At 52.5% G+C, this 10,477-nt stretch overlaps 1 protein-coding gene and 1 pseudogene across 1 annotated transcript; both read right to left on the bottom strand.

Annotated features, from left to right (window-relative positions):
- The window catches only part of LOC123486928, a 13,845-nt pseudogene extending 6,247 nt beyond the window's left edge, over positions 1–7,598 (bottom strand).
- Positions 376–1,136, bottom strand: LOC123486930 (histone H2B). The gene has a single exon (XM_045218094.1). It carries the CDS (start codon positions 1,105–1,107, stop codon positions 733–735), a length of 375 nt encoding a protein of 124 aa, XP_045074029.1. The 5' UTR covers positions 1,108–1,136; the 3' UTR covers positions 376–732.
- Positions 7,599–10,477: the final 2,879 nt, after the last annotated feature.

Genomic DNA, 10,477 nt, shown 5'->3' with positions numbered 1-10,477 from the left:
AAGTGTGTGCCTACATTTTCATACTGGCCCCCTTGGGAAACGAACCCGCAACCCTGGCGTTGCAAGCACAGTGCTCTACCAACTGAGCTACAGGGGACTATTTATGTATGATGCGACCTGGACCAGAAATGACCCGTTGGCAAAAAGGGCTACGTTTATATATATATATATATATATATATATGCCTACTCCTATTCTTCCTAGACGGGATTATTCACCCCCTTTTTTATTCTTGCCATTATCGTTTCTCATTCACATCATTAGGGTATAGTCCAATGATGGAGCGTCCATTCTCTCCGTCCGTGTCCTACCGATTCAGGAAGTCGACTCAAAATGACTATCCGCTCATTAAACGACAAAAGGCATTTCTTTCCATTCAAACCCAACAGACTGCTTTTTTATTTACACCCTTTGTCAAATGGTGCCATTTTACATTGCCTTCACCTGGAATGGAGGCCGACAAACATGGGTTACTATTCAGCGTGCAAAGACAACAAAAAAGGCGTGCTAAACCCCTACGCTGGAACGGGCGGGGGAAATGATACAATGTAGCCGTTCTCCGAGCCGGCGCGCGCCGCCCATTAAACAATGATACAATGTAACCGCGGTCCTACAATGTAACGCAGCCTACCTGCGCATTCATTCGGTGGCGATGGAAATGCTCTTTTTACTGACAGAGTGGGTGGCTCTTAAAAGAGCCTTTGGGTTAGTAGAGTAGTCCAAATGCGCTGTTTACTTGGAGCTGGTGTACTTGGTTACGGCCTTGGTGCCCTCGGACACGGCGTGTTTGGCAAGTTCACCGGGGAGCAGCAGGCGCACGGCGGTCTGGATCTCCCTGGAGGTGATGGTAGAACGCTTGTTGTAGTGGGCCAGGCGAGAGGACTCTCCGGCGATACGCTCGAAGATGTCGTTCACGAACGAGTTCATGATTCCCATGGCCTTGGAGGAGATGCCGGTGTCGGGGTGGACCTGCTTCAGGACCTTGTACACGTAGATGGCGTAACTCTCCTTCCTGGACTTTCTGCGCTTCTTGCCGCCCTTCCCTGCGGTCTTGGTGACGGCTTTCTTGGAGCCCTTCTTGGGCGCTGACTTTGCTGGCTCGGGCATGATGATGTCTCGTTGCTTCTCAGAAACGAATGAGGGGTGAAGGGTGCTTACCCGTCTTATGAAGAGGAAGCGAATCAAAGTCGGCGGCCGTGGACACTCCCCTGCTTGCTCGTAGGCGCCCCTGCTATTTGCCCAGTGGAGCTCTAGCGCTCAAAAGAGCCTTCCGCTCAGAGGCTAGCTTCCCGAACAAAGACAATTGAGGGCGCGCGCGGGTCCTCACACCCTCCCTCCTCTCTATAGCCTATGCTCTGTGACCGATGGGGAATTGTGTGTTTCAAAAGGGGGGCCTGAATAGTTGTCCGAATGGCACGATTGTTGTGCCACATAATGCTGGTGATAGAATTGCCCACGTTGGCACCATCAGACATAGGGCTCCCATTTTGGACTGTGTGTGTGCGCGCGCGCTGTCCCCCTCTTTTCGAGGCACGTCTACCGACTGGTGGTGGCTTTATGTTGTCCAAATGCCACTATTGCTTGACCCAAAATAACAACGTCACTACACTTTGCCACTGTCAGATATAGGCCTCCCTCTGTGCGCTAAAACGGGAAGGGACATTAGAATCCTCTATTTAATACTCCCTGTCCACTCGAAGTGGCTCATACTTTCCTACCAAATAGCATACGGAAGAAAAGAAAAAAACTATATGGAATGGGCCCTTTTGAAGCGGATGTGCGTGGCTCTTAAAAGAGCCTTTGGGTTCGAGTCGGGGTGTTGTGGTTCGAGAGAGTGACTTTAACCGCTCGAAACCGTACAGGGTGCGTCCCTGACGTTTCAGAGCGTAGACCACGTCCATAGCGGTAACGGTCTTCCTCTTGGCGTGCTCGGTGTAGGTGACTGCGTCACGGATCACGTTCTCCAGGAACACCTTCAGGACACCGCGGGTCTCCTCGTAGATCAGACCGGAAATACGCTTCACGCCGCCGCGGCGCCAGACGGCGGATAAGCGGGTTTGGTGATTCCCTGGATGTTATCGCGGAGAACGACTAGTTACCGGAGTGTAACTCCAGTTCTATGAGTGGAGCGGAGCCCCATAGGGGAGCTATGCTCCTAGTGGTTTACCCTCTGCCCTAGGGCAGAACAGCCTGAAGCAAATTTATGCACACACCTACAGCCAATAGGAGTACAGGTGTCCCTATATAAGGAACCCCGTTCCATCAATCTGCCTCCCGAGATATTATCTTCAGCGAGACTAGAGAGGATCGGTAGGGCCTTAAGTCCTATGGGGCTCCGCTCCACTCATAGAACTGGAGTTACACTCCGGTAACTAGTCGTTCTATATCGTGGAGCTCCGCCCCATAGGGGAGCTATGCTCCTAGTGGTTTAAGGCGGAGCGAAACGCTCCAAAATGTACTCCCTGCCGAGCCTAACACTTCCCATTAAACATGAAAAATGTCAAGCCCAGCAATGGCTGCAACCAATTCCCGCGCCGACTGTGACTAAAAACCCCTTGGGCGTCACAATATACCGCGTCATTGGTTATAGACCCGCCCATCTAGCTCAAATGGCAATGCCAATGGCTAGTGGGCAGATCATCAGAATAGACGCCGTGCTAATCTGTACCAACAGATAGCCGTGCCTCAATATTCTGTGATAACACTATCGTCCACTAATGGAATGACATCAGTCATTCTACATTAAGTGTCCAACAGACCGCCTTACTCACTCTTGAATCCATAGATTAGTAGGCAGGAACAAAATATAAAGGTCATACTATCTGAATCAGATAGATGACCTCACATTCTGTCAGTTCAATACATGTCTCTATGTACTGACCCTGAGTCAAGAGACATGCCACAGATAGCCTTTCATCCAAAGCGGACCTGATAGAGACCTGTCTATCGTCCTGCTTCTCTTTCCTCTAGCTCAAGATTCTCCTTCAGCTATGCTGAGTGCAATCGAGCTTGAAAGTTGAAAAGCCTATTCCTGACATAACACGCTTTCCTAACCAAGGCGGACCTGATTGGAACCTGTCCCAGGTCCTGCTCTGTCCTCTCCTTTCTAGCTCAAAATCGCCTTTCAGCTCTGCTGAATGCCGACCGAGCTAAAGAGTTGGAAAAAACGTGCCCTAATATGTTCCTTCTAATACAAGCGGATTTATGAACATGGTCACAATCCTGCTTTCTTTCTCTGTTACTTTCTCAAGATCTCCCCTCAGCCACGCTGAGTACAGATCGAGCCAAAGAGTTAGAAGACATATCCAACAGATAGAAGCGAATAAAAGGAGACGGTGACGACCAAGACGCCGCTCTACAAATATCCACTACCTCTGTACCTCTGAAGAGGGCAGTAGAAGCTGCTACTCCACGAGTGGAATGCGCTTTAATACCCTGAGGCGGTTGTTGCCCCGCCGCCTCGTACGCCGTCTCAATGCCTTCACAAAGCCAATGAGACAAACGCTGTTTAGAAAGTGGTCTACCCAATGCAGCCGCACTGTGACACACAAACAGCTGAGGCGATGACCTAATCGCTGCTGTGCGCTCAACGTAACACGCCAAAGCGCGTACTGGGCACAGACAATGAAGCTTTTCTCACTCCTCTCCCCATGAGGAGGGGGATAAAAAGCCCACAATTCCACGGTCTGTGATCTATATGCACTGTTAATAACCTTCGGCACAAATGCCGGGTTAGGGACGTAACACCGCTCTGCTCAAATCGCCATTAATGGCAAGGCAGTCGGGTCTCGTCGACAGTGCACTCAAATCACTGACTCGCTTAGCGGTAGTCAAGGCGAGCAACAGCGCCCGTCTTGATAGACAGCATTTTGAGGGGTATTTGATTCAATGGCTCGAACGGCGACTTACATAGCGCTTCGAGAACCAAAGCCAAATCCCATCGGGGCAGCGTAGCTCTAGGCATTGGCCTAAGCCGTCGCGTTCCCAATAAGAAACGTTTCACTAATGGGTGACTGAACAGGTTTTTCCCGTTAAACCCTTCATGACCAGCTGAAATTGCCGCTGCAAACACTCGAATGGTGGCGGGCGATTTCTGCTTATCAAACATAAACTGCAGGAATGAGAGCACACTCTCTACCTGACAGCTCATGGGGTCTACGTCCTGTGTGTTACACCACTGTGAGAAAACATTCCATCTGCTTGTGTACATCCTGGAAGTGGAACTGGCCCTAGCGCTCTGTATGGTTCTGATCACTGCATCAGATAACCCACGGCGCCTCAACCTGTCCCGTTCAGGAACCAAGCCTTCAGTGGTTGGCCGATTATGGGCCACTGCCCTATCGCGCCTCCCGCCTGGCTCAACGCGTCTCGTCGATGTGGAATTGTCCAAGGTGGCACAATCAACATCTGACTCATCTCTGCAAACCACGGAGCCCCGGGCGATCGGGCGCTATCAGTATCACTGTTAGCTCCTCTGATCTCACCCTGGCTAGCAGTGGGAGAATGCAAGACAGCGGAGGGAATGCATACAGGAGAACTTTCGGCCACGGGCAGTGCGCGAACGCGTCTCTTCCCAATGGCGGCTCGTCCTGTTGTCTCAGGGAGAACCATAGGGGACACTGCGCGTTCACACGTGACGCGAACAGATCCACCTCGGCTCTCCCGAATTGTTTCCAAATTTGGAGAACAATGTCTGGGTGCAGACACCACTTCGTCGTCTCGAGGACCCCCTCTTGACATGAGATCTGCCCCTACGTTCAAGTAGCCCGGAATGTGCGCTGCTCTCAACGAGCGAAGGTGCTTGTGAGCCCACAGCCACAATTCCTCTGCCGCCCTGTGGAGGGCAGGAGACCTGACCCCCTCCTGGCGATTTATGTGAGCTACTGTGGTCCGGTTGTCTGACCAAACCAACACATCGCGACCCCGAAGGGTAGACGCGAAGTGGTTCAAAACCAGTCGAACCGTTTCCAACTCCAAGAGGTTTATGTGCCGACCTGATTGAGGCCATGCACCACCTATCGCTTGAGACTGACATGTCCCTCCCCATCCAGTTAGACAGGCATCTGTATACACTGGAATGTAGAGATGACACCTTGCCCATCGGGACTCCGTGCGTGAGAACGCACGGGTTCCTCCAATAGTCCAGGTCTGCTCTTAGCGAGAGAGGAACCACCACCAACCGATGACGTTGACGCACTGGGTCTAGTCTTAGTTAGGCGAACCACCGCTGTGTTCTGCGCATGTGCAGAAGCCCCCAGCGGTACCACAGAGTGGGCTGCCGACATGAGACCCAAAAGTGACATGATCGATAGCGCCGTTACTGTGTGATTCGGACGACACTTCCTCAGGGCTAGTACCAATGCTGCCCTTCGAGGGTCCGAAATTCGCGCCCTCATCATTACAGTGTCTAGCTGTAGTCCCAGGTAGACAATCTGATGACTGGGCCAGGGTGCGCTCTTTTTTCCAATTCATAGCGAACCCCAGACGCGTGAGATGAATCACTGTCTGTGTCGTGTGCGTGAACGCCAGCTCTGCTGACGGGGCGAGAACCAGCAGGTCGTCTAGGTAGGCTAATATCCTTATCCCTTGACGACGCAGCGGTTCCAATGCCGCCTCCACACATTTGGAAAACGTTCGAGGTGCCAGGGCGTACCCAAACGGCATCCTCGTGAACTCGTACGCCACCCCCTTGAAAGGCGAACCGCAGAAACTTTCTGTGGCGAAATTGAATCGGCACATGAAAGTACGCGTCCTTTAGGTCTATGCTTGTACAAAAGTCTCCCTTCTGGACACACTCCAGTAGACGTTTTGTCGTCAGCATTCGGAAGGGCCGTTTGGTTATGCTCTCGTTGAGAATGCGTAAATCCAAAATCGGCCTCACTCCCCCGTCTTTTTGGGCACTAGGAAATAGGGCGAATAGAGCCCTTTGTTCCTTTGCTCTCGGGGAACTACTGTGACCGCCTCCTTCGCCAAAAGTTCCGTGATCTCTGATATCAGAGCGGCTACTTTGTCCGGCGTTTTCATCACCGTTTCCACCACTCCCCGAAACGGGGGTGGGGTCGATGGAATTGGAGGGCATAACCCTTCTCTAACGTCTGTTCTAGCCAGCGTGAGAGGGTACAGCTTCGTTGCCACTGCCAGCAATGCAGAGAAAGCGGACGTGCACGAAGCTCTTTTACGTCCAGTAGGAAGGACCTGTATTCCTCTATGGCCCTTGCCGCCGCTATTCCCCAGCACTGAGTTGGTGGAATAGCCCAGGGGGCCCCCTCGAAAGGGGAGAGGAAACATCAGCTGGTTCGTGAATCGGAGGCCTTGATACGTTAGTTACGCCCGTAACTCCAGTAATCCGGCCCTCCGTGAACGCAGCACGGTTCTGAACTGCGCTGTCTGAGGCATTAACCTGAGACGGCGCGCTCTCCCCGGATAGCGATTGCGTCATCACGTCATTGTCTGACTGAGACTGCCGCTTGCCATGAGACCCATCCATTACAGTACTCATCTGAGTCTGAAAGGTGTAATCTCTGACTGGTACCACACGGTGGTGCCATAACACCTCTTTACTGGTCTCATGCGGCTGCTCAACAACACACTCAGTGAGTGGTGGGCTGCGCTCAGAGCCCTGGGTATTGCTACGTTCATGATAGACCGGAGGCGTCCATACCTTGATTACACTTGTAACTCTGGTATTCCCGCTCTCCGTGAACGTCGCACGGGTCTGAACTGCGCCGGCTGAGGCATTAGCCTGCAGCAAGGCGTTCTTCCCGGCTAGCGGCTGCGCCTTCATGTCACATTGGGACAGAGACAGCTGCCTGCTATGAGAGACCTTTACTACAGAGCTCCTAGGAGTCTGTAGTAAGAGATCTTTATTAGGTGAGCTAAGGCTGCGCCTTGCTATCTCTTCCCTTTTCCTCTCCTGAGCGCGCTCAGCAACGCACTCTGGGTGGGTTGAGCTACACTCAGGATGGTGAGGGGGTGCCATAGAACGTGAAGTGTTCTGTACCTTATGGAATACGTGTCTTTCTTTGACAATGTCAGTGAGACTCCGCTCTTTATTCACATAATTACACACAATGCCCTCCACGCCCTGAACAGTGGGGTGGGGGAACAGTAGGCCCCTCTGCGTCACGCGCCGGGCCGTCCTCTGCTCTCTCCCCCTCGCCTCGTCAGAGATGCCGCCTCTTTTGGGAGACCTTCTGGTGCTGCCAGGCTGGCTTCTGGACGACCTCTCTCGCCCGGCGGAACCGACGCCGTCACCGTCGCTGCTGGAGGGCCGAGCCCGCTCTCCTGCCGCCTGGGGTGTGCGCCTGTCGCCTGGCCCTTCGCCTCCCAGCGGATTTACTGGGGGCGTTAGAGGTGGACGGGTTGGCTGGGGCTCTGCTGGCCTTCATTGCCAGCGGCAAATGCTTCGCCAGGTGCCTCCTCTCCTCGTCCAGCTTGGCGATGCGCTCTGTAGCGTCCTTCACAGCGAGGCCAAATAGGCCTTCGCTGGAGACGGGGCGTTGAGCAAGGATGCTCTGTCGGTCTCCTTCATAGCCGTCATCGACAGCCAGAGGTGCCGCTCCGTGACCACCGAGGTGGCCATGGTCCTGCCCGCACATATAGCGACCGCTTGCGTCAGGTGGAGGATGGCTCCGGAAATCCTGGAGGCCTCCTCCACTTCCTCGCTGGTCATCTCAGACCTGCCCGTTGTGAGACGGGACAGGAGGCCGCGAGGAGGGCGATGTTGTTCGCCGCCGCAACGCTCTGGGCTCCCAGCGTGAAGGATTTCTCAGCCAACTGGGCTGTGAACCTGTCCTTCTGTGCTGGCAGGGTGGCCTTCTTGGAGGCTGCCCAGGGACTCGAACCCGGCACTAGGAACGCCGTCATGGCGCCCTCGAGCCTGGGGATTCCCCTAGCCGCCCACTCATATCCAGCCACTCTGGTGAATGGGGTGTACACTCTGGCCGGCGAACGCGCCGCCAGAGGTGCCCCCACGAGCCCTCGACATATTTGCCAAGAGAGGGCAAGGCTGGAGCCATTGGCTCAGCCGCCCTTCTCGGCTTGGAGTAGGGGCCGCCCTCCATCAAATCCACCTCCATCGGAGGGGAGGTGGGGGCAGCGCAATCTCCAGTCGAGTGGCCGCCTTCTCAATGAGTTCGGGAAAGTCCGAACGCAGAGAGGCAGCCGCGAAGGACAGAGCCTCTGACCTAACAGAGCTCATGTCTTCCTCGCACAGGGAACCTTCAGACCTCACGCTTCCCGATGGAAAGGGGGGTCTTAAAGGCTGGCGCCAGAGCTCTGGCTTGCCCCACTGGGACATCCGGCTCGGCGCTCTCCCCGTCATCCTCTGATTCCGCACTGCCCGCTGATGCCTCTGAGCCAGAGGCGAGCACGGACATTGCATCATCAAGAGGGACATCCTCCTTGAAAAACGCCCAGCGCTGCTTTCTCTCCTTCATAGGAAGGAGGCGCAGGAGCGCAATTAGGAGGGTCGCCGAGACCATCCTTGGCATGCAGCGGTCCCAAACACACGAAACATAGGTCGTGGGGGTCCGTGGTTGCCATGGAGGTACAGCGGCACAGGGCCCTGAAAAGGGCCTTTGGGGGTGGATAACTTGGCGTGCTCATTTAGAAGACGTTGACGGCTGGCAGTCAACGACGAAATTCTTCTTGAGTCTTCTAGGCTTCTTCACTCTAGTCCAGTCGCTGAAGATAATGGGAGGCAGATTGATGGAACGGGGTTCCTTATATAGGGACACCTGTACTCCTATTGGCTGTAGGTGTGTGCATAAATTTGCTTCAGGCTGTTCTGCCCTAGGGCAGAGGGTAAACCACTAGGAGCATAGCTCCCCTATGGGGCGGAGCTCCACGATATAGAACTTTGCGGTGACGCTTGGCGCCTCCTTTTCCAAGTCCCTTGCCGCCTTTGCCTCTTCCAGACATGGTGTGTTCGCTAGTTGAGTTCAAGTGAATGAATGACTTCAGCAACGGTGCGTGGAGCGCTATTATCTGCGTTTGGTCGACCTGATTGAGGCCAGCGGCACAGAAAGCGCGCCTCTGTGATATGTTCGGAGGCGTTGCAAAGGGGAGGGCGCTCGTTCTAGGGGACTAGGGAGGAGCGATTTCAAAGGTGACGTGAAAGCACCTACCGTGCGCGGGAAACATACTCAAATACTGATATAGGCTATGTGGAACACTCACTCACTCACTCTGTCTCTCAGTCTCTCTCTCTCAGTCTCTCTCTCTCTCTCTCTCTCTCTCTCTCTCTCTCTCTCTCTCTCTCTCTCTCTCTCTGTCTCTCTCTGTCTCTCACTCACTCACTCACTCTCTCAGTCTCTCAGTCTCTCTCTCTCACTCACTCACTCTCTCATTCACTCACTCACTCACTCACACTCTCAGTCTCACTCACTCACACATTCTCTCTCTCTCTCTCACTCACTCTCTCAGTCTCTCAGTCTCTCAGTGTCTATTTGAGTCGAATCAACGTAATATAATCCTTTTTACGTCTCTATCATCTTTACTCAATGTATTGGACCACATCAACTCAACTTACTCAAGCTTATCTACTCATAAAAACAAGCAAAAAGATCTACTCAATAATATGACGTGTGCCTTTGTTGACTGTAATTGCTTGAGTACATTCCACAAAGTCATTTTTTACAGTGTATCTAAAGACACGTTTGTTGTGGTGATGCACTTTTTCTTTGACGTTGAACTTGCATTGAACAGACAAATCCATTTCGTTACAACCCTTTTGTAGTATGATTTAGGAATATTTGTTGATGATCCTAATGTCTATGCTTGAATAGTGATTGGTTGTTGGTGAAATATTGCTGAGAACCCATCGTTTCCTGGCCTTTTTTCCACTATTGAGCAATTTTGAAACATTTGTTTTGCTATTGGATTCATAATGGTGACCTGGGACAAGTAATTAGTGAAAACTAGAGTTTAGCAGTTGCCATTAAAGCGATCGAACCAAGCCATCCTAATAGGCTAGTATTAGCCTAAAGCAGGGTTTCCCAAACTCGGGCCACGTTTTGGGAGTTTTTGCCCCAGCACTACACAGCTGATTCAAATAATCAACTCATCATCATCAAGCTGGGAGTATTAGAATCAGCTGTGGAGTGCTAGGGCAAAACGCGCACCCCTTGGGGACCCCAGGACCGCGTTTGGGAAACGCTGGCCTAAAGAGCAAATGACCATGAGGTGCAGTACCCACATTTAACCACAAGATGGCCTCCGTGCTCCACTGTAAAGTTTGGGCCTCTGCATGAGTCTCTCAGCAGCACTGCAACATGGGACTTTCAAAGTAAGTTGGCATGCAATGTTTCTTCTGGACTGCATTCAAGGCAACTAATGACACAACTAATAGTGTCAATTATTCATCTGAACACAATTCTTGTAACTATTCGGCCTATATTATCACTCGTTTCTTTTCCCCCTCCTTTGTAAAGCATTTTACTGTGCTACTATAGTCCAAAGTAAGTGGATGATGCCA

Source organism: Coregonus clupeaformis, unplaced genomic scaffold, assembly GCF_020615455.1.
Source record: "Coregonus clupeaformis isolate EN_2021a unplaced genomic scaffold, ASM2061545v1 scaf1355, whole genome shotgun sequence".
Classification (NCBI taxonomy): domain Eukaryota; kingdom Metazoa; phylum Chordata; class Actinopteri; order Salmoniformes; family Salmonidae; genus Coregonus; species Coregonus clupeaformis.
The sequence above is the reverse complement of the archived record's forward strand: the minus strand, read 5'-3'. Positions and strand labels throughout refer to the sequence as shown.